The sequence below is a fragment of the Linepithema humile genome, chromosome 1, assembly GCF_040581485.1.
Source record: "Linepithema humile isolate Giens D197 chromosome 1, Lhum_UNIL_v1.0, whole genome shotgun sequence".
Taxonomy (NCBI): domain Eukaryota; kingdom Metazoa; phylum Arthropoda; class Insecta; order Hymenoptera; family Formicidae; genus Linepithema; species Linepithema humile.
In genome coordinates this window covers 21,460,639-21,485,641 of record NC_090128.1, presented here as the reverse complement: position 1 = coordinate 21,485,641, position 25,003 = coordinate 21,460,639, and the positions used below count along the sequence as shown (strand labels likewise).

The window sequence follows — 25,003 nt, the reverse complement described above, 5'->3', positions numbered from 1 at the left end:
AATGTCCACACGTAGTATATACGAATACTTTCGCGATGTATCGAAAGCAATGAGAGCAAAAGTTCGAAACCGATCTCCCGTTTCCTGAGCAAGGACCGGTTAGGACCGCGCATGCATGCCGTCGATCATGTAGAAAGCTCAGTTGCATAAGTCCCAACCGGATCTTACCAGACATCGTTTCCGAGGAAAAGAAGAAGATGGAAGTAAAGGTGAGCAAGTAATGAAGAGAGATAAGTTGGGAAATTCGGAGAAACTTCAAAAATTTTCGATGTGTGAGAATTGGCAGAGGACTGGTGAGAGTCGCTGAAAGTTGTTTGTAACAACTTTGCGTGCACTAACCTTGAATAAACTTTAAATAAAAGTAAAAAAATGCCATGTAAGAACGTTTGATTATTTAATTTTTGCTGAAGATCAAAGAATCGCGAGACATTAGAAGTTTACAAAATACAAAAAAACCTTAATTTTGGAATATGTATAGCAGAATACATAAGAAAAATCGAGTATATTTTTAATCACGAGCATTTAAACAAAACAATCTTAAAAACATCAAAAAAAAATTTTAGATAAACACACAATTTAACTGTACAAAAATTTTCAGTATCTGTGGCATCTTCCAATAACCAATAAGAAACGACTTATTTATTGTCACTCTAGTGAGACAGATGTTTTACGATGAGAAATTGAACAGATTTTACAAGCTGGAAAAACGACCGGAAGAACATCCGTTTATCTAGTGAAAACCGATTTGCAACACGACATCATATACATTATACGGTCACTGCATCAATGACGGGAGCAATTCTCATCAATTTTTCACGATGGTACAAAGAAAAAGGTAAAAAATATGATATAAAACATACGGTATAAAGAAAGTTTATCGCAAAAAACGTATCTGCAGTCGAACATATCTTTATATGTATATCTCACATATCTTCATCTTTCTTCTGAAAGCACAATAAGAATTCTGCATAAGAACAAAAGCAATAGAAGCGATGAAAGATTCAGATTTATGCCACAAACAAAAGAGAAAACTCAAACATCGGTGCAATTTCGTTCACACAAGATGCGTCTCGTTATTACACTCGCTACCAGATTCTAGATTCATATTTCTCCTATTTAAAGCCGAGTAAAGTTAGATGCCTCTCGGAAAAAGTTCTTTCCATTTTCAGATAACGTTATTTTTTAAAAATGTCTGGTCGATTCTTGCTCTTGAACACGTGACACGTTCTCTATTCGCTGCCAATCTCTCAACTGAGATCGATCATCCTAAGCTTTTATTTACTTTATTATTTTAGACCCTACCGAGAAGATCCTTCTGAATAATGGATAAGCCTATTACCGATAAAAATATTGAGTACCTTTGCTTTTACAAAAAAAATTCATAAAAGTTTTAAATTCCAATTCACGCACTTAAAATGCATTGTCGATGTTATGTTACGATTAATCTGTTCATCAAATAAATTGTTTGCTTAATTTTTTATTACTCACTAAGTAATTTCACGGTTAATACGGAACGCATTTGATAATGGAAAGCGACATTATCATAATGACACCTATTCAGAAACAAATGCGTGATCCTCAAATAACATAGTGTACTAACCAATTAATATCAGTAATAATAATAATAATGGATTGAAACTATAATTGGAGCCACACACACAGTTTAAAGGGTGTCCAACAGCTGAGAATAAGCACTGTAACATAATGATTTCTAAAGTTGAGTGCGCTAGAAATAAAATCCACATGATCCTCTTATTAATTAGCTGTTCTTCTTATTTACATTATCATATAATACTTCCTGAATTACATAAAAATTCTTCAATGCTTATTTAATAGCGTAAAAAAAAATAAACCTTATCTTATGCAACTCATCTTAAATAATTCTTGTTATATTTAACACGCGCGGAATAAAGAGTGAATAAAAGCTGCATTATTTAGAAATTTGGAAAGTTGTTGCTTATGTAAGCGACAGCATTTATATCCGCACGTATAACTACCAATTTTAGTCCGTTCTTCATTATTATCATGTAAGTTGATTAATAATCAGAATTGGATCATGTTTGATCGTAGGTGTACTTTTCCATGAAATTACAATACACCTCATGCATTTCAAAGAGTTACTTTCGTTAGAGAAACTCAAAAAGCATTTTCTATTAAAGCGTTTTGCAATAAGAAATACTAGTAATAACGACAGTGATAGTTCTAAATACTTTACTAATAATTATTAAGGTTAAAATATATTATTATTTCAATTATACTCAATCTGACACGTCCTTCTCCAGCAATAAAAAATCGCCCAAGCCACGACAATTTCTTCGCGACTTGGAGAAGGAAATGCGTTTACGGCGGTAAAGTACATCGTCGTAAGAGAAAGGGGAACTCACTATCTGCGAGTGAATGTTGCTGCGGACTTTATTCGCTTCATTCAGTGCGTGATTCTTAGTCTGTCATATGTGCGAGCAACTTCTTCCTTGCTTTGAAATAATTCCATGTGATTTTTTTCGTGCTCGCCAATCAGTGGGAAAACGTGCGCGGATCGTGTGATCGCAAAGTGCCAAGACCGATAGATTCTTCTTGCGCTGTGTAACGCTTCACATCAAAATTTTTAATTATTTAATCGGAAGATTAGAATCTAAATAGTGAACTTCGAAAAGACATTACGATTGATAAATATCAATTTTAATACCGAGAGGCTACATGTATATATGAAAAAAAAAATTATTATATATCATATAGAAATAATTATTACGTTAATTAAATATGATAATTTTTTCAACACCAATAATAATAATTTTTTAAATAACGACTTTTCCACTTATCGATAAACATTTTGCGTGACTATTGTGAATCATTAAAGTAACGATTTTATACACTTTTAATTTTCTTTGCAACAATCAATGCTGAGATTAGTTCATCTTGATCATTGCAGTTGCAATCTAGAGCGGATTTGCACGCGTTTATTTGCCAAAATCAGTAAATTATACACCACGAGAAAGTGTGATTCTCCGAATTCTGAATACTAAATCGGCATTTCTCGCATTCACGCATCTCTCGAGTATGCTCGAGAATTCGATCCAGTAAACATTCATTGCAACAGCATTACAATTTCTGTCGGAGGAATTTCATCGAAAGATAAGATGGCATCCGAAGATTGGAACAACCTAAATCGATGAAATCGATTTTTCTCATTAAGAATCTAGTCGATTAATTCTAAAAGCGCAAGTAAATTCTCCAAAATAACAATAAACAAAGGAAGCATGGCACATCTATTGAATTACGTCCTTGCAATCCTATGTATCGTCTACATAGTGATTGCGGAAAAAGAATCAAACATTCTCAAGTTAAGCAAACTGCATAAAGTTGATCCGATTGAGACGGAAGTACCAAGCTTTAATATAACGGAATATGCAGAAGAAAAAAACGAATCTAGAAAACGGTTGCCTCTAATTTCTTTTAGTAAAAATAATCCAGAAATGGACTGGAAAAACTATTTAAAGATGTTTGACAAAAATGAAGAGGAACGCCGAGATTTTGATGTCGATTTTATGAAAGAAAAATTCGAACAAACGGCCAACAGTATACAATGGCTTGCTGATCTTTACGACCCTCTCAGGTGGGCTAGAGTGCCCGGGAAACTTCAGGGTGAATGCCGAAGGGATATAGAACGATTTCTCGGTGCGCTAAAAGACGGAAAACTTTGGGCCGCAAAAAGTAAGTCGCTTGATTAAAGTATTCAAAATCTTCGAGACTCACATTTAAATAAAATATTCTTACATTTGAATAATTTATGAATAATTAAAAGACACAATTAAATATTTTTTTACATAGAATAGCCATAAAGTTTTCTTACGCTTAATGACAACTTACTATAGATATATTTAAGTACGCTCGTAAAAGCTTAAATACTATATAGGATAATTCATGAAAATTTACGCATAAAGATATTTATTACGCGCTATTCGAAGTCTCGAATATTCCGATAAACCTAACTAAACAAGATTTCCCTTTCGACACTTCACATAAATTCCTTCTGGGCGGACGTGAAAACTTTTCTCGTAATTTAATAACAAAGCTATTGAGAAATATTTATGTTCTATCCGAACAATTTGTACGTATAATAATATATTGTAATACATAGCTAATTGTAAATTAAATGAATGAGAATCAATAAATTATCTTGCCAATTATATTAATAATATAATTGGCAATTAAGTAATAATGTCGCTGCGAATTGAAATGCCATTATCGGATCGGCCGTGATTTAGAAAGCGAGAAAGGCTCGAGAAGCTGAAATGGCCGGCCAGATGAAAGCATGGAGTTGCAACGGGCTGCGGGCCGCAAAGTCACATTCTCTCAATGCGCGGATTTACAGTGATTTCCGGCCACGAGTTGCGTCCGCATTATCAATAGCCGCAGTAATAACGTCGACGGATGCGCCAGCGGTCAATTGCCACGCTGCACCGTACCGCATCGCGATGAAAATTACGAAATTATAATCGCAACCGTGTGACACGCAAGGCTCGACAGGTGCTTCTTTGCACCGCCAATCCGGGCGTATGTGATAGCAGCTTTAAAATGAGACCATCAAGGATCGCGCGGCTGCAATTATACATACTTAGAAAGCGACACTAATCATAACAAGTAATTTTTTATTCTCGACATCATTAATGACCGCTATCTCTTGTAGTAAAATAATGATGTTCGCGTATTTATATGAAGAAATTTTTAAAAATTATTAGAAACGCAAACAAATTTTTTTCAAATGCACTTAAATTCGAAATTTAGTTCACAATAACTGTATGCGCCCGATAAAAATAATCGCGTTAAAAATATCGCAAAGTACACAATGATAATAAGCGAAACTTAGGCAATTATCAAGTTGCCGTGCGGCAGGCAATAAAAAGTTACATCGGTGGTTTCGCGCTGCTGTTGCAGGAATTGTTTCCAAATGCTCCATGGACTTGCATTGTGCAATTTCTTTAGGCGTCCTGATCTCGCAGCTGTCATAATGCAACAGCAAGTCGTTATTTCTACACCCAGATCACCATTAATCAGTCGGACGAAGTATGCCATTATTGCAAATTTTTTCGCCAAAGTGCAATAGCGGTTTATTGGCACAAAACAATTCCTAATATAATTATAAATATTTCGAATTACGAAATATATCACATATAGATACAGATTCAAATTACGTTTGGCAATTTTCAGTGAAAAAAAATTTTTTGACACATAAACGCGAGTCGGAATTAATATTATCGTCCTAATAATAATATATCAAAAGTATACAATAAATTCTATTGTATAATGTCGTTTATGATAAAACCTGTTAAAATTTGTAAAAGTTTGTTTACATAATAACAATATTTGCTATTAAATTATCGCACAGAATTCATCACTTTTAGGATAACAGGCCGATTATACGATTATAAAAACGTGCATTACGATCTTATGATGGCAATCGACTGACACGGACGTCTGCATGTGCAGCCCAATTGCGCTTTCTACTCTCGCGATTGGCACAAGTCGCTTTACGTAACTGACAATGAACCTTCTGTCGACAACCATGTAATCGAGTTTTTCGGAACTTGAAACAACAGAATCTTATTGCTCTCTCGAAGTAGACGAGTGCGATGCTTCAAGAGAAAGACGGGAAAAAAGTTACAAACTAATAAAAGTAATAAAATAACCGAAGTGCAGCATCCGGATAGTTTCTAACTGGAGAGATCGCGAGAGTACTTTTTTCCGAAAGAAAACGTCGCTCGTATAATATTCATGCAAATTTGTCGCAGGTGCACGCCCGCTTTACGGCTTCCTGCGATTTCAAAAAATCCTTTTCTCATCTCTCACGAGAGATACGCGATAAAATAGGCACGAAGCAATACCTTTTTCTCCCTCGCTCAATCCCGATAACTGAGATTATTTCCTCACGTAGCTTTTCTTTGCAGTGTTGGATGCGAGTGGCCGTTACGCTTCACAATTTTATTTTGGTAATGGTTTCTGGCTGGGTTCGAGCACCCTCTGCAAGGAGCTCAATGTCACCGACAAAAGTGTGACGAACGTCGACGGAGAGCAGCCACCCTATCGTCTGAAATTCCACGTCGCCAGACTTTATCTAAGTTTCTCGAAGGAACTTGATTTTTCGGTGAGTTATCAGCGCAGCATTGCCAACTTACAACTTGGCCATATTACAGCTGTTACATTTACTTTTATTAAAAATTAAGAAACAAAGCAATCACTTTATAATTTATTCGGTATATTTTATTTACTCATTTGTGTATAAACTGTATCGAGTAAATAAAAAAAATAAATTAATATTTTCTAAAATAAGAAGCATATATATATATATATATATATTTTTTTTTCTATTTGGTATAATTAATTACTACATATATAGTTAGATAAATAAAACAATTTAAGTAATTACTTTGTTTCTTAATCTTTCAAGAAGTTTATATTTTGTTATGATTTTAGCGCCGCTCTAGTTGCAATTATTAGATCATAAATTAAGTACAATGAGATGTAAATTATGACATACAGCGCGTTTTATAGATTATTGTATTTATTACTCAATGACTGTTTCATCATTCTATAAGAGAATTTACACATCGCGATTATGCATAAACTACTGTGAAAATTAATTAAATACGCATTGACACCCCACACATGCTGTCGAAATCATCATGAGATATCACGCGTCTCTATGTTTATCATATTATTCATCAATCATTTGTATTATTGGATAACTGTCATATCACAAATAATCCATGCTTAATCGTGACGATAGCGGTGTGAATGATGAGAACGTGATAGTGCATCATAACGAACACGCAAATAGATGTATTTGATCATTTCAATGCTGATTGAAAGACACACATTGTAGAATGTCTATGCATACGTCTGGCGCATTTATGAGTTATATTGCAAGTTTAATATAATTTAATATTCAATATTATAAATCTTTAAAATTAAAAATCTAAAATTTATATTATGTAAGCAGTTTGCATCAGATTTTGTTTAGTCACGCGTTAGTAGTAATTTTTATACGTTGTTTCACGATTATAATAGAAACTTTCACGAAAAGCAGTAGAAAAATGACAACCGCAAGTAGATTGCACTTTTGTTAAGTCAAAGATCTAGTGCCAGCTGACGTGCCAGTTCAACTTCTGGTAGGAAAAGCAAGTTTCAGCGTTTGCGTTAATTCGATGACTGAAATCCCAAAGTTTCTCGATAGCACTATTTCAGACAGTGAAAAGCCGGTGCTTCCCGCTTCTAATCTTATTATCGTTGCGGAATTGGACAATGTCATTACGTGTTAATTAATAAAACTTTCCGTCGAAGTCATGCAGATTGACCTCTGTGAAGTTGGCACCCCATTTTTAAAAAAATCAATTTTTTTTAGAGTTCTGAATGCACCCCAAAGAGTTCTAGAGTTCTCCATAAAATTTATAAATAGTTCCGGCGAATTAGACAAAAAAATCCATTATTGAAAGTATGGGGTGCTAACTTCACAAAACGTTATCACAAAATTGACGATAACAGCTTAATCGTCGGAAATAATTAAAAATATCATTAGAATTATTCGTAGAACTCTTGAGGTGCTACCCAGAACTCCAACGAAAAAATTAAAATTCTAAAAAAATTTTATTCTTATTGGAACTTAGAATATTTTCTTAATCGGTGATACGAAAAATAGCGAGAACTTGTTATATATTGGTCTGAGCGCTTTGAACCTTAATAATTATCGTTAGAACTCTTGAGGTGCTACCCGGAACTCCAATAAAATAATCAAAATTCCAAAAAAAATTTCTTACTCTTCGGGACTTGAAAAATTTTCGATCGGTGATACAAAAAATAGCGAGAACTTTTTTGGAATTTTGATTATTTTATTGGAGTTCCGGGTAGCACCTCAAGAGTTCTAACGATAATTATTAAGGTTCAAAGCGCTCAGACCAATATATAAAAAGTTCTCGCAATTTTTTGTATCACCGATTGAAAATTTTCTAGGTCAGGAAGAGTGAGAAATTTTTTTGGAATTTTGATTATTTTATTGAAGTTCTGAGTAGCACCTCAAGAGTTCTAACGATAATTATTAAGGTTCGAAACGCTCAGACCAATATATAAAAAGTTCTCGCTATTTTTTGTATCACCGATCGAAAATTTTTGAAGTCCCGAAGAGTGAGAAATTTTTTTGGAATTTTGATTATTTTATTGGAGTTCCGGGTAGCACCTCAAGAGTTCTAACGATAATTATTAAGGTTCGAAACGCTCAGACCAATATATAAAAAGTTCTCGCAATTTTTTGTATCACCGATTGAAAATTTTCTAGGTCAGGAAAAGCGAGAAATTTTGTTGGAGTTTTGATTATTTTATTGGAGTTCTGAGTAGCACCTTAAGAGTTCTAACGATAATTATTAAGGTTCGAAGCGCTCAGACCAATATATAAAAAGTTCTCGCTATTTTTTGTATCACCAATCGAAAATTTTTGAAGTCCCGAAGAGTGAGAAATTTTTTTGGAATTTTGATTATTTTATTGGAGTTCCGGGTAGCACCTCAAGAGTTCTAACGATAATTATTAAGGTTCGAAACGCTCAGACCAATATATAAAAAGTTCTCGCAATTTTTTGTATCACCGATTGAAAATTTTCTAGGTCAGGAAAAGCGAGAAATTTTGTTGGAGTTTTGATTATTTTATTGGAGTTCTGAGTAGCACCTTAAGAGTTCTAACGATAATTATTAAGGTTCGAAGCGCTCAGACCAATATATAAAAAGTTCTCGCTATTTTTTGTATCACCAATCGAAAATTTTTGAAGTCCCGAAGAGTGAGAAATTTTTTTGGAATTTTGATTATTTTATTGGAGTTCCGGGTAGCACCTCAAGAGTTCTAACGATAATTATTAAGGTTCGAAACGCTCAGACCAATATATAAAAAGTTCTCGCTATTTTTCGTATCACCGATTAAGAAAATATTCTAAGTTCCAATAAAAATAAAATTTTTTTGGAATTTTATTTTTTCGTTGGAGTTCTGGGTAGCACCTCAAGAGTTCTACAAATAATTCTAATGATATTTTTAATTATTTCCGACGATTAAGCTGTTATCGTCAATTTTGTGATAACGTTTTGTGAAGTTAGCACCCCATACTTTCAATAATTGATTTTTTTGTCTAATTCGCCGGAACTATTTATAAATTTTATGGAGAACTCTAGAACTCTTTGGGGTGCATTCAGAACTCTAAAAAAAAATTGATTTTTTTAAAAATGGGGTGCCAACTTCACAGAGGTTGCAGATTGTGATTCGCGCAACATGGAAATTGTTGCTAAATTATAAAAAACCGGTTTTCAGATTCAATAAAATCGCAATGTTATCTAGCTAAAAAAAGTTCTCATGCTCTATCAACAATAATAAAGAAGCAAAAAAGAGAAAAAAAAATTGAATGTACGGGCACTACGATAGTCGAAATAGAAAAACTTCAAACTGTGTTATTTCAGAGCCACAAATTCCTATCACTGCGCGGTCGATAGGCTGGCGCGGCCAAAATAAAGATTATAATCTCGAACGTTGGACGCGCTCGATTGTCGTCGCTATATTTTTGCACAACTATGCGAATCCTGTTGATCTGGCAGGTTAAATCCGATTTTCCGAAAGAGTAAAAATCCGTCGTTTTTTTTCCATATATTGTGTAAAAACGTGTAAATAACAACACGATCGCGTGGAATAAATATAAACATTTTTCAAAAAACATGCCAGTCACAATTTTTTTGTAATAAACGGTCACTATACCTTCCAGTAAATCATCAGTATTTTTTTTCGACAGGCATTTTCTTACAACAAGTGGAGGCACCGAAATGTCAAAGAAAAAAAGATACTCCTTCTCGCAAAATTTATTATGAGTAAAGTAACTTTCGTAAAATAATAGAGAGAATACTTCACACTAACGATACCATTTCATTCTCTTTCCAGACACGTCAGGTGTTTTTGGGTCTCTGCCTACCAAGCACATGCGATCGCACATCCCTGACCTCGATGCTAAGGGCCAGCGCTGATAGAGTCGAACGCGAGGGTAATTCGACTTATCGATCGACCGGCCCGAAGATTCGCGTTGTTGCGGTGAAACCCGTGCCATCCAGCAATTACTGCGGTTGGCAAGATCCCAAATTTTACGTGCTCTCGTGAGTAATCCTAAAAATCCTCTTATAGCCGAACCGTAAATTGTTTGCTCGGACGCCCGGATTTGCCGCGTTGACCGGGCGATAGGCTCGCTGAATGACTTTTTGCATTGCATTCATTGGTAATTCAATATTTTCACAAATGCATTCTAGCAAGAAGATGCGATCGCACTGAAACGATCGATTATGGATCCATTTCGCGCGTACCCACAAATATCACTATGTATAATATTATTTAAATGCAATATATATTTAAATGTGAGATACTATTTGATAGTAATTTAAATAAGATTATTTTGAATAATAGAAAAATATTATTCATGCGATTTAAGTGAGCAAAGCACTTGAGCTATCTAACGGCGCGACTTGGAAAATTTTATTCTAGGACACGATGCTCCGACAAAACTTATGAAACTTACTTGACGTACTTTCGGTGAAGGCAGGTATCTTCCCCTTTTATTTGAATCCTTGAATACCAAAGTTGATATTCCACCGATATTGAAAAAGAACCGAAACATCGTGCACAGAATCTATTTCTTGCAGATAAAAATATTTACATTCAATTTAAATGCAACTCTTTAGAACATAAATGTGTTATTCGAAAGAACAATTTTGCAAACTAAATAATGCATATCATTTTTATACCAGAACAAATAAATTTTCTATAATAAAAAATTAATTATTATTAAAATATCCGATATTCAAAATACAAAACATTTATATTAATATTCAAAATAGAAGCTCGTTTAAAAATTTCAATTAATTCGATACATGTAATATTATATAATATTCTGTCTTGTCAATTTTTTTACAAAACACGTCCAATTTTCAAGAATAAAATTTATAAATGATGAAATATATAGATAGAAGATTTTAATGGCTACTATTAACGTTGCTCCATGTTCATATTCCAGCGGAATTTGCGTAATTTATGCTTACATTCACTTCGATAAACAAATATGGATAACTCCACATTACACGAGATATAATACCGTGCTAAGATCCGTGATATAATCGTACGATTAGCAGAACTTTTGTAATCACATATTACGCAACAGAATATAAAATTTTATTTTTGCGAGTAAACCCGTTTCCGTCTTTAAAATTTCAAATCTTTTTAAATTAACATACAATGTAAACAAAAAAATACGTTGTAATTAAACGCGCACAGTTGTAATGAAAGCTAACAGTAATTAATTAAAATCGTTCGCATAATTCGCAGGGAAATTAAAGCATCCCGGAATCATGTGATCACAATAATCCTTAAAAACGTTCCTAGTAAATTCTAAAACACTTTATAGCGTTCCATTCTTTTATTCTCGGGGGGAAAAAAAAAGAACTTTATGGTCTTTAATAATACATCACGACTATGGGAATGAACTTTTCACATGAATTTTTCATTTACCTGTAGAAAATAAATATTGATGACACTATGTTAGCAATGCAAATGCAACTCGTATTATCTTAATCCGATTTCTTTCAATTCAATTAAATTTTAGAAAAGCAAAGTAAAATAGCCCTCTTCGCTTAGGTATTGGAAACTATGCTAAATTGAAACACTACCGAGTATATACTGATCGCGTTCAATAGGACCGACTCCAATTCCAACCACGGATCGAATTTCGACTATATATCTGAAGTTCGAGCTTCGTTAACGAAAACCTACCGAAAAGCACGTACGCGAAATCCTGGCCTTCCAATTTGTCGTTTTTCCGCTATCCGATCGAAAATTGCTACTTTGGCTGTGCGCGCGCGCGCGCGCTTGAGCACAACAGCTATTTTCTAATCGGCTCGATAGAACGAGATTGGCGACACACTCGATTATTTATTACGTGGTCGACATACTCGCGCGTGAAATGCACATCTGACGTGGCCAGTTATGTAAGCGTGCAAGGTGTACCCGTGGAAAGAAAGTGCGGAAAGTATGTTGTACACTTGAACACCTAACAGCTGCAGGTAGCCCGTGCAAACGTAGCCCGTGCAAACGTAGCCCGCGGGCGTATCGCGTTGGTAAGCGTAGCTTGGCCACACAATACATCAACATCATGGCAATGAAACGTTGTTGCAAGATTTTTCCTGTTATGCAATTGTCAACTAATACCGCTGCATTTAACTCGCATATACTCACGCATACCCAATTAAATAACGAATAAAAAGGACATTCGGTTTTTATAAATAAAGAGAATTAACTTATATAAGTTACGTGTATACATTTCACGTAAGCAAACAGATCGTGCCAAAACAAACAAAACAACTTTGCGCGCGAACTCGATCAAGAGTTTGTTACTTAATATAATGCTTTCAATTTAACTTGGTTTATTTGTTAAGTTGGTTTGATCTTAACTCAATCCCTAATATTTCTCAATTTTGAACTATGCTCGAGAAAGCAAAGTTTACATTACCGCTGACACGGTCCCCGCGACACGCTAGAAGCACGCGGAACAGGCAGGAGGAAGAGTACCCTTCCTTTCCTTTTACGCCAAGTTTTCTAATTTGCACGACGGGAGAAAAATTGACGACTCGCCGCTGGAATCAGTGGCAAACGTCGCTTAACATACTTTCGCGGTTGCGTTTCACTTGTCGCTCATCTATCGAGAAGAGAGAATTGCAGCTACGACCTCAGCTGTTGCACAATGGCGCTCATACGATATGGTAGCGTTTGCAAACAAGACGCAAACGCAAACAGCTGGACGATGAACGCGCGGTATCACGAATACAAAATTGAGCAAGTGTCATTGCACAGACGTGCGATGCAACCGCGCATCGTGTAACCATTATTCTTTTTAATTCAACTCGGAGATTCCTCCGTGGCCATTATCGCAATCATTACCGTAATGCGCGTTCGACTGTTGCCGTAAACATTATGTAAACCGCATATCCCTGCAGTTGAAAATCGTCTGCACCTAATAAGAACGGGATTTCATCGCGATTCTATATCTCGTGCGATAAACTGCATGCAATCTCGCGGAGACTGCATGCGATCTCCGCGCTTTGCAAATCCGTTGAATGCATTTTGAAGAAATGCATATTTCATCGATTCACTGTTATTATCTTAACTGCTTCCTTTTCGTATTTTACATGTAAACAAGATGTTGCCAGTCATAGCGATCATAGAACCGTCATTTGTATAATGAATATTTCTTTTTCTTAATGGACCTTGCATTATAAATTATATGATTAATTGTTCATTAGTTACAAAAAATAAGAATAATCCTAAACACTGGAACGCTATATATGTTTCACCATATGTAGCAATAAAAAATCGACGACTAGCGGTCGGTAATTTCCAGGTCAATTTTTTACATGAATCCGTGTATTGTATTACATCAGTTTATGTAGCAACCGATTATTTTTTACCAAGTGTAGTAAGAATGTCGAACGCTATTGAAAATTAAATTCTCGTCAATTCTCGAAGTACAACAATATAATTATATTGTCATAAATAGATTATTTCTCAGGTACACCATACGTTCCGTTCGCAATCGTTAGAAGATCGATTTACAGGTACAAAATTGCCACGATATTACAATATTACGTATACATAGCATTAACCATTGCGTAAAAGTAGCGTAGCATTATTTAACTGGCCATTAGTGGTACACGCTTGTGAATCACCAATGCAAGATATCAGAAAGTATTATATTTTTCCTCGGCGTCAGAACGTTAATCGTCCCCTTATCAAGAGATGTGCGTTACGTAATTTGAAATGCATTATAAAACATTCATATTTCACCGTATGCAGCGATAAAAAATCGGCGACTGACGTCAATTGGTGATTCCGGAGTTTTTACATGAATCCGTGCTATTGTATTGCATCAGTTTATGTAGCAACGAGTTATTTTTTATCAAGTGTAGCAAGAATGTCGATTGCAAAAAAGTTAAGTCGATTTAAAGAAGTTATGATGTTACACAAACTTTATATTCGTCGATCAATAAATTTTAAACAATTTAAAGTAGTTGTCTCGCAACAATATGACCTAAAAATAAATTTTTTACAAATTGATTCAAAATTTCACTATATCTTTATTGAATTAATATTTAAGTAGTCCTGCAAAAAAATTTACTTTTAGTACTTTTTGCTTAAAAGTACTAAATATAATTGCAATTATCTCAGCTTCTAAACGGTAAATCTTTTTTTCTTGCAGGGCCACTTTTAGTACCTTTTACTAAAAGTATTGTACTAAATATAATTGCAGTTATCTCAGCTTCTAAAAGGTAAATTTTTTCTTGCAGGACGCTTAAATATTACTTCAATAAAGATATAGTGAAAATTTGGATCAATTGTAATAGAAATTCATTTTTGAGTCATATTGTTGCGAGACAATTATCTTAAATAATTTTTTATAATTTATTTTTTATAACTTTTTTTATAATTTAGACAATGCAATTCAATGCAGTGTGTTAATTCGTATATTTTTGTTAAATAATTTAAGTTCGAATTAGTTAGTTACATTTTATCGTTTACTTTAAGCTATTAAACTGAATAATAAAATCGTTCAATATCGATTTAATAAAAGCAGGTTAATTAGTTTTTCAATCGCTGACGCACGTGGGAATAATCACTTATATTACCTAGAAGAGAACGTTGTTGTCAATTGCCGTCGATTTGAAAGTTCTGACATACTAGAGTACAGTCTTTTGAATCCAACGATGTCTCAAAGCGTTCTAGTTACAAATGCACTACTGTTTCAGATGCAACGCGTCCTTGCGCGTAATACATAACAACAGTAAAATAACGAGAACAACGACGCGGGATTGTCCAGCGTTGTTGGGAAATTGCGTGGTACAACTTCCAAGGAGAGTTACAATCTAATGACCCGATTTCGCGGTTCATGTTAATTTTAAAAAGTAAAAAAATTATTCCGTGTCGACACAGAAAGACCGGTTCTTGCAAATTTACTAACGAAAATTTCACAGTTTTTAGATACGCGCCATTTTCCAATTCGTTACAAAACGAATTTCAAACGACCCGAACGATATAAATAAAAATGCATCGAAACTCTCGCGGTACGTGCAAACAAATCTAACTAACTGTACTATTACGTTGCGAAAGTAACAATCGTGCGTTTAAACAACGACGATGTAGACTCGCGTTCATTATTGAAGCATAAAATATCTTCGAAGCATTTCAAGCATGGCGAGAAGCAAAATGAAAAATTTGTTTGGCATAGTTTCCCTAAGTGCAACCTAAAACAACACTGATAAATCAAACGCGATAAATAAAGCTCCTAGCAGCAACGCGACGTATACGTTAAGTTATTATAGTCTTAAATTTCCGCTGAATCGATAGTTGTTTTACCTCACGGCCTCTCTTTTTCTTTCTCTGATTCACAATGCTAAAGCACGGACTATAAAATTGTGGATTAAACAAATACAATTTAATAATTAATGTAATATTTCCCAAGCGTTGGATATTTCATGCAAAAATATAATATATCTGCTCCAGAATATTATTTATGATAACGTGTTACGCTAAATAACGATTTTAATTTCTAATTAGAGAAGATATAAAATCCAACAAAAACAAAAATTTTCAAAGCAATTAAATTAATTAAATTTAAATAAATGTTAAAGTGTACGTTTATAAAATCTCTACGATGTCTCAGTATAATATTAAAGAAACATACGAGAAGTATATTAGATTAAACATATATGACATTGCGCAACAGAGAAGCTATAACATATTGCGACCTGAATCTCAAGATGTCTGCAAATTTAGTTTACCAAGTTGCTTGGAATGAAAAGGAAATATGTGGGTCGTAAATAATCCTCCTAGTTGCAATATGTCATAACTCTCAGCGCGTAATTCTTCAAAAATCTTATTAGATAACGCCAGTCATATATTGCGCTACATCTATAAGCCACATGATCGATCACCATATGTGGTCTTTTAAATTTTAATTTAACGCTTCGGTGCCTCAAACGCAGTTTAAGTAATACTTATCTGTTGTCTGTCGCGTTCGCACACAAGCCCAAGATAATATTTACACAGTTGCAGTTTGCTATATGATTGGCAAACATGGCGGTAAAAACTAGTTCATTTTTTAATACTAACAACAATTGCAATAAAACTTCAAACAGTACAACTGTGTTATAGAAAAAATATATTCTTTTCAAGTTACTTTAATTATCTTGTGCATTATTTTTGTTAAATTGAATAGTCGATTAAATTAAATTTAAAAATCTATTACTGAAACATTAAATAAATATAGAAATAATATGTATATAAGCAATCTGTCGGAATTAAGAAAAGATTGCTAATCACGCGAAGTTAAGGAGCTAACCCTCAAGAGACCGGCGTAATGTCCAGCATGCAATTATACACCGGCTGGCCATGCATCGCGCGTACTTGCATGCATGCAGTGGACGTATTACGCAAGAATATAGAAAGCCCCCGGTACACGTGAAAGTATCCGTGCTATCGTCTGCATTCCAGCGGAATGCGGGCCTTACCAAATGCAAATCATGTCCGGAGTATGTTCGGACCCGGTCAATTAAATTATTTACGGAAATGGAAATCATCAGATGTGCGCAACTATATCAACATACATATCTTGTTTATCACGTATAAAAATTTTAATAAAGTATCATTAATTGTATTATTTTGAAAAAAAAAATGTTTTCTCTTAACGTTCGCTTTAATATAATTTATGCGATCTCGCATGTATGGGTATATTACACAAGTATTGTAATCTTGTGATACGTCATCAGATTGTAATGCAAAATAATCTTTTAATATACTGGTGTTAAGGTGCGTGCAATTACATAGTCGCGAGATAAAAAAGTTTTCACGGTGCTTCATCAAAGTAATAGATAATATCAGCAATAGAGCAAAAAATAAAATTCACGCTTTATAGATGTAAAATAACCGCCAAACGAGAATATAAAAACGATAATAAATTGAGTATATTAAACTGACTCACTCGATCAGCTGCACCACGATCTGAAGCAAAAGAACCTGAATCCGAATGCGCTCCATCGATCATTACATCTAAAACAAAATAAAATACATAATTACGTAGGTATTACGAATAAATTACAGACAAAAAGATTCATATTTATAAAAACTTGTGCTTATACATTAAAACTTTCGAGGCGGCTGACACGTGCTTATGATTGATTTCATCGCACGCTTGAAACTTTATTCGAGAAAGTGAGAAAAAAAGCTCTCTTAGTGAATGGAAGTTTAAGTGGTGACTGTAGTCAAAGGATAAAATCAGGACAGCGTAAATACGGGGCACGTAAGGAAGACGAAGAAACAGAGGAAAATGAAGAAAAAGTCGCGGTAGAACTTCGCTTACGAAACTTTTGTTCTTTTCTTTGTTTCGGATCGTTTCTGCTTCTTTCTCGTCGAGATTTGCGGCTAATAACGTGTTAAAACAAGTCGGGTGTAAAAAAAAAAGAAAAAAGCCTGTCGCCATTCTATTTCGCGTGGAAAACCGCGTTCAAGCCTCACAAATGTTCCTATGGGGGGAAAAAGGAATTCACAAAACTCTTCTGCTCGCTGCCGACAAGAATAATAATTTAAAGCTGACAAGAAGATATAAAGCGGAAGTTCCTTCGACCGTTAGCCTCGAAAATCCTTGAAGTTCACGATCCGAAACTGCGAAATTCATTGTTCGAATCCGCTTTACCGTCCACTTCAATATTTCATCGTGTTGTTATGGCAAATGATGCGGAAATACACAAGTGAGAGAAATACGTTATTAAACAATTCCTAATACTGTACAATAAAATGCATAACTCTATAATATATTTAAATATATGAAATATGAAATATATAATATGTAATATCATATATATAAAACATAAAAATTTTAAAATAACAATATAAAAAGCTTTTTTTATTTGTCTTTTTAATGCTTTTACAAAGTAATTCCACGCCATACTATAGGCAAATAATGAACTCAAATCTTTCAAAAGACAGTAATTTCCGATAACGCACATCAATCAACTTGAGTGAAAATCGATTTATAAATGACTGTAAATCATAAAATGTAGAAATGTTATAAAATTTTCATGCAATTACTCTGCAGCGCGTTTATCAATTATAATTTCAATTATACGTTACTCTTCAATATGAAATTCAATATCACGTCGGACATAATTCCGTAATGAAGCACGGAGATGTCAATTTTTCATCGCGAAATAGTCAGTGGACTCACGTCCATCATGATTAATCGAATCGATGGAAAATTCGCCCAGATTTATTATAATAATTTAGATTTGAATTGTAAATTGCAATTCCGAACATACTTTAATCAAATTTCACGATTATGGAAATGTAAACCTCTAATTTAAAACATATGTATAATAATAATTATGCAATTTAGCGCAATCCGATAACATTTATATCTGCAAATAAATCCACCACATATTTACTACAAAAAATTTCAAATTTTTTAAAATATTTTGTACAAAAACTAGAACACTTAACATAATTACATATGCGTCAATGATATACGTTTTTGTCGTAATTAATGTAGCCAGAGCATTATAAACTTCTAGAGAAAAAAAACATTAACGCATTGGATGATGGATATATAGAATGATTTGCAGAATTTCCGGCCGCATTAAGTATAAACAGTAACAACATTCTTCTATAATACACAATACCTGAGCGTCGAAAGCAGAAGTTAGTATTGTTAACAATGAACAAAAGCGACACTCGACTATAGAGCGCCCTCCACTTTATAAGCCAGGTGTGAAACCGTAACTAAACACCTCTAAAGACAACGGATTCTACAATTGTGTAGACAGTCTTTTAGTCTTTTTACTTGCGATTACTTCAGCTAAATGTGTTAATTTTATGTTCCACACATTTAATCTCGCAAATGTAATCTTATTACGTGACAGATCGTTGAGAAAAATGTTTCTCACGATTCCTGAAGATATATTTTCACTTTCTACAATTGCACAATTTTTCAATTATCTCTCACAAAATAATGGAAAACATTTTATTATTTTAATTTTATCTCTTTTTCGCAATATTTTTAACATAGAAACACAATTTTATAAATTATGTATCATGTATATATCAACATATTTCAGGGCTATTGGTGGTATAATATTGGTGCTGATGATTTGTGCGACCGTGTACGAATATAAATCCTTCCCTCTTGTAACTGACATCGAATCTTCGAACGCGTCAAATAACAACGACAAGAGCAACAATTTCGTAGACAAGAATCTAAACAAAGACCGTAGGATTTCAACGGGACAGGAAAATGGCGAAGAACTAATTGAAAAAGGGACAAAGTATCCGCAAAAAGAAAACTCTATTGAGAAGGATAACGATAAAGGTTATTGACATTCTTTGAACGTTTTTGTCGGCGAAAAAGCGGACCGCGCCTTCTTGCGCGGGATATATCTTGAAATTCTTTAACATTCCATCCTTGCCGTTATTTTTTCAGGATTCTGGCTGAAATGCTTGCTCGCATTCAGTCCTAGCGTCAACGGAAATAAGATCATTAGCACTGAGCCTGCGGCTAAAGATAGTCTGACTTGTCTTCACGGTCTTCGAGTGTTCTCCTTGGGATGGGTCATCATGGTGCATACGTATCTCCAAGTTTTTTCCATTGCCGGTAATTTTCTAATTTGCAAAAATCACACTCTAAATAAATTCCAACGCGTATCAAGAGATGTAAAAGATAATAGTACAGAAAATTGTGTCGTCGTTAACAGCACTTGTAATTAATTGGATCGTTCTACTTTCTATAATTAGCTTTCAATGCAATTGATAGGTGCTATGATGCAATAAAATATATCAAATTTCCTGACGGACGATAATTGAGACTCTTCCCTATCTTACACTTTTATACTTTCACCGACAATTTTGTGATTAAGCCTCATTATACTTTACAGAAAACAAGACACTGCGAACCGTCACGGAGAGGAATTTCATGTTTCAAACTATCAGTAACGCGACGTTTTCCGTAGATACTTTCTTTTTTATTAGGTGAGAAACACTTTTTTTTATTTCAATAAAGTTTTTATATCAATGAAGAAGAAATTAACTCTTGACAATGTTGTGCAGCGGTTTGTTAGTGACTATACTTTTCTACCGATCTTTGGGCAATCTTAACATCGAGAAAGGCAACTTCTTAAAGACAAGCTTTATCAAGTTCATTATCATGATTCTATATAGATTCGTCAGGTATGTTTCAATTACGATGTAAAAAGGAATATTTTTTTATACGAAACAATTCGATTTACATAGATAATCGAATAATGTACATTTCTTTACTTTTGTGGTTTTTTTTCCTTTCACAAAGATTGACACCAGCTTATCTCTTTGTGCTGGGGATGAACGAAATCGCCATAAAGCATGCTCAAGCAAAGACAGTCTTTTCACTTGCAGTTATCGACCACTTGACCTGCGAAAAGTTCTGGTGGCGTAATGCGCTCTATTTAAACTCGCTATATCCGCGCACGGAAATGGTAAGATGATTTATACTTCACTTATTCTAATGCACTTTTTTTCTCACAAGTACGTATCTTGTGAGACAAGATTATCAACAACGAAATATACAACCCTCCTTGCCTAAATTTATTTTGTAAACGCAAGCATCTGCTGCAAATACGAATCTTCAGAAAAACAAGCACTTCATAACTAAATATTGTTATCGTTACCAGTGAGAAATTTCAATCAGAAAATGTCACAAAGAAGAAAATAAAGAAAAAAATGTTGCCAAATCTTTTCAAAACAATAGTCTTGAACATTCGATAATCAGCAATAATAAACGCGGATATTATGAAATATTACATAAGACGCGGTTATATAAAAGCGTGTTTTCATTAATAATATACTTTCAAGAAGCAATTAGTGGCAAAAAATCATTCGGATCTGTTTCTACGTCGAAGCGATATTTAATATGTCACTTTTTCAGCGCGTAAATTTTCCTGAGACCGACTTTTCTCAGAAAAAACTTTCGTAACTTTGTCCACGAATCAACTTCCATCACGAAAATGTTGGCAATTAATTCGTGACTATTACGTTAATAACTTTTTAGTGCATGCTTTGGAGCTGGTATATGGCCAATGACACGCAGTTCTACGTCCTTGGGATATTTCTTCTTTTACTCTCCGTGAAATATTTCAAGACCGTGATAGCTGTCGTATCGCTGTTGATTGTTTCGTCGTGGTTCACTACGTTTTCCGTAGCCTACAGCAACGATTACATAGCCAGGTAATGTAACGTTTTCTTGGATTCTCGATCGATATTACATTTACGCTTTCAGATCAACGTAATTATCGATATAAACTACTTTCAACATTTAGATTTTTATATGTATATACATTTAACACAGTAGACTGACAAAATTAAATTTTTAAGAAATCTGTATAACGCACTGAAATAACTCATAAAATAAAAAGTGTTTCAATCTTTTTATCGAAATCGGGTGAATGCGCAAATGAACAATATAATAAGCACCTATTAAAGCACCAGTTGTAATTAAAAGCTTTCATTTTAACTAGCTTTCTAGCACACACTTATTATAACGTGATATCGGCATTGTACATACTTTGCATTACTCGCCTGCCGATGCGGTAATATCTGCGCAATATTGCTTATGCGCTTAATTCCTTTATCGACTCTTTGTATAGGATCCAAGAGCCATTCGCTCTCTTCGACGAGCTTTATGATAAACCTTGGTTGAGAGCTGGCCCATATTTCATCGGCACGATTACTGGATATATCCTCTTTAAAACCAAGTGCCAGTTAAAGTTACCTATGGTGAGTTTTCCACATATCGAAATTATTTCCAATGATTTTGCGCTTTCAAGTTGACCATTCAATCGATCAATTAACAATAATATTCATGTATTTACTTTGCCTCGCATGGATATGATATAAATTTGCCAAAGATCTTTTTAATTGCAAAATCTGTATACCGAATATACATATACAGCAAAAATGTAAATAATAAAAGATAACGAAATGATTATATACAAAGGGTAAAATGATAAATATGTATAAGCCGATAAATTTACATAAGTATTCTACAATTAAAAAATAAAAAATAAAAAAAAAATAAATAAAAATGGTGCTTATACTGCGACAACTTTTCATGCATCTTTTAGTGTAAAACAATTTCTCACAACTCTAAACAAATCTCGATTCCCTAGGGAGCGGAATTGATCGGCTGGATTCTGTCCGCGATAATAATGTCCTCAGTGGTGTACGGACTGTATCCCGGAAATTTGACGGTGCTAGTCAGCTCCGTATATGCGGCCTTGGGTCATACCGCGTGGGCAATAGCAGTAGCTTTTGTTGTGATTCAATGCTGCACGGGATCGGCGCGAATGATCAATAGTTTACTCTCACTCAGACTAATGTATCCTCTCTCGAGGCTCACATACTGCGCCTATTTAGTTCACCCCGTTATCATGATGATCACGTGTACACAAATGGACGGACCGCTACATCTTCATAACGGGATTGTGGTAAGATAAAAAAAAATTATTTTTAAAATGTAAAATTAGTTTTTGCGCGGTGCCGTGTGATTTTTAAGCAAGCATTCTGCACGAAATCAATATACAAAAATTATATTTTTTTAATTTTATCTATTTTTTAAACAGAACATTGTATTTTTATTAGTACTTTAAAACAATTTCAACACTTTGTAATATAATTATTGCAATTGTAGACTGAAAAATACTATTACCTTAAATATGTAAAGTCCTAAAACCTAATTGCGTAAAATATATTCTAGTTAAATCCTTCTAATTTTTAATACCAAAAAGTATTAAGTTTATTAATTAGATATTTCTTGTGCACAGCTTATCGTCTATTTCGGTAACTTGGTGGCCTCATACTTGCTGTCGTTCTGCATTTCTCTGGCCTTCGAAGCGCCAGTAGTAAATTTGTTAAAAATTGCATTCACCTCAAAGAAAAGAGAGAGGTAGAATGCGATCATTCGCTTAATAGAAGAACAAATGTGATTATTCAACACGGTAAATATATTAAAATTATGCATGTAAATTATCAGATCAGTGATAACTATACGAAACTATGCATCGTAATAACATATTATAAGAATAATAATATGTTTTATAATGACTATAATAAAAATCATGACATTGCAAAAATATTTAATATGTTACTTTTTTTATTAACATATCAGTGTTTCTTGCAGATAATGATGTTGTTCCGAATTTCTGAATCTCAATGAGAAGAAGATGAAAATCATTGAATTACTGAATTTATAGAATGTACTTGTGGCCAGAAATCACCGATATTCGGTAGTTCGTAATAATAGAGTCATAAAAATTCAGTAATAACTCATCGAATACTTCATGATATGATGATGACATAAATATTTCATGAAATAGGTCCTAACTTCTTAACATTAAATTCTTTTCCTAACAATAAGACACAAAAAGCTAAATTGCTCATAAATCAGCCTGTCATTATTAATAAAGAGAAAATATTAAAGAGCCATTTTAATATGGTAATCATTCCAAAAATACAATAATACAATCGATACAAAGATTCGTTAACACTTAAAAATAATTGAAAAATATAAAAAACTCTTATGCAATTTTTATCAAGTTGAAAGAACTCTCGAGTTCGAGGCAACACCCTGTGCTAAACACGCGAATTTTTTTCCCCGATCTAGATATAACGATTACGTGTTAAACAGCAAGATCTGCTAATGCAATAACCGTGTTTCTTTATGTAATAAATAAGAAAAACTAAATCACTGATTATGAAACATAAAATCACACAGTAAGTTAGAAGATTTCTTTCCGCTGATCTATTATCGCATACATACGTGTCGCATATATACGTATAGATGAAAAAAATTTATAGTATAACTATAAACGTATAAGTTAGTTAAAAATAGCGGCAAAAAAATGTTCACATGTGCAACACATCAAATATACTGTAACACAACATAATCTTTTTGTGTGTGCAAAATAAAAAACATACTACAGCAAATTAGGATTTTGCAGTTTTTATCGTGCATTTGGCATCGCATTGTTACACGATATAATAAATTTAGTCACGAGAACAACGCAAAGAGATGAAAAAAATAGGTATGCATGACGCGTTTGTTTCAGAATTTATGAATACTACGCGAAATAACTGACGGTCCGACAAACAAAAAAAAAAGAAATATTGCAAAGGGTCGATAAGAAAGAAGTAAATGAAAAAATACACACAACGTTATCACCGCATACATCCACATGAAAGTTCAGAGAAGACGATTTGTTTATATTGAACAATATATCAATTATATTGAACAATATAGCTATGTATTTTCACTTCATAGATAATAGTTTAAATATAAAAAATTTATAAATATATTATTATAAATTATTTTGAATTTATTTGATGCATTACGCTTCTTTTTCATCACAATTCTTTTTCAGTGTCTTTTTATAGCAAAACTCAATTTGTCATTGCGTTTCAGCATTATCAAGCTGAAATAAGTCTGCCGCTGCTTATCATTGGCTTCCTGGCATATCCAGGCGCACAAAGGTTTGATTTCCTTTTCTGCTTTTAATAACCATAAAGTGGTGCGTGACGTGAAAGGAGGCGCATGTCGCAAATTGATTTTCGATGCTCGGCAGACAACTCCGAATGCGCCGACACTGCGTTTAAACGCGTTATCTGTCTGTTGCAAATGCGAAAATAATTTCAAGTTTCTTCAAGGATGTGACCATCTGTCACCACCAAAATGATGACAAATAGCTAATTGCATTGTACATTGATTAAAATGAATAAATATACGCAACAATATTTTAAAAATATTTAAAAATATTTAAAATATCGATCAAAAAATTTTGAAGTAAACTAGTAGAACACTTTAAAATGCGCGTATTTAAAAAA

The 25,003-nt window shown here is 33.7% G+C and overlaps 1 protein-coding gene across 1 annotated transcript; it reads left to right on the top strand.

The window, feature by feature from the left end:
* The first annotated feature begins 908 nt into the window (after nucleotides 1-908).
* Nucleotides 909-24,396, top strand: LOC105670207 (nose resistant to fluoxetine protein 6). The gene is made up of 12 exons (XM_067356144.1): nucleotides 909-3,711; nucleotides 5,946-6,142; nucleotides 9,959-10,167; nucleotides 19,216-19,466; nucleotides 19,578-19,748; nucleotides 20,029-20,122; nucleotides 20,201-20,320; nucleotides 20,439-20,604; nucleotides 21,177-21,352; nucleotides 21,772-21,901; nucleotides 22,294-22,611; nucleotides 22,948-24,396. The coding sequence occupies exons 1-12, from the start codon at nucleotides 3,258-3,260 to the stop codon at nucleotides 23,071-23,073; spliced, it is 2,412 nt and encodes an 803-aa protein (XP_067212245.1). The 5' UTR covers nucleotides 909-3,257; the 3' UTR covers nucleotides 23,074-24,396.
* The last annotated feature ends 607 nt before the right edge of the window (nucleotides 24,397-25,003 follow it).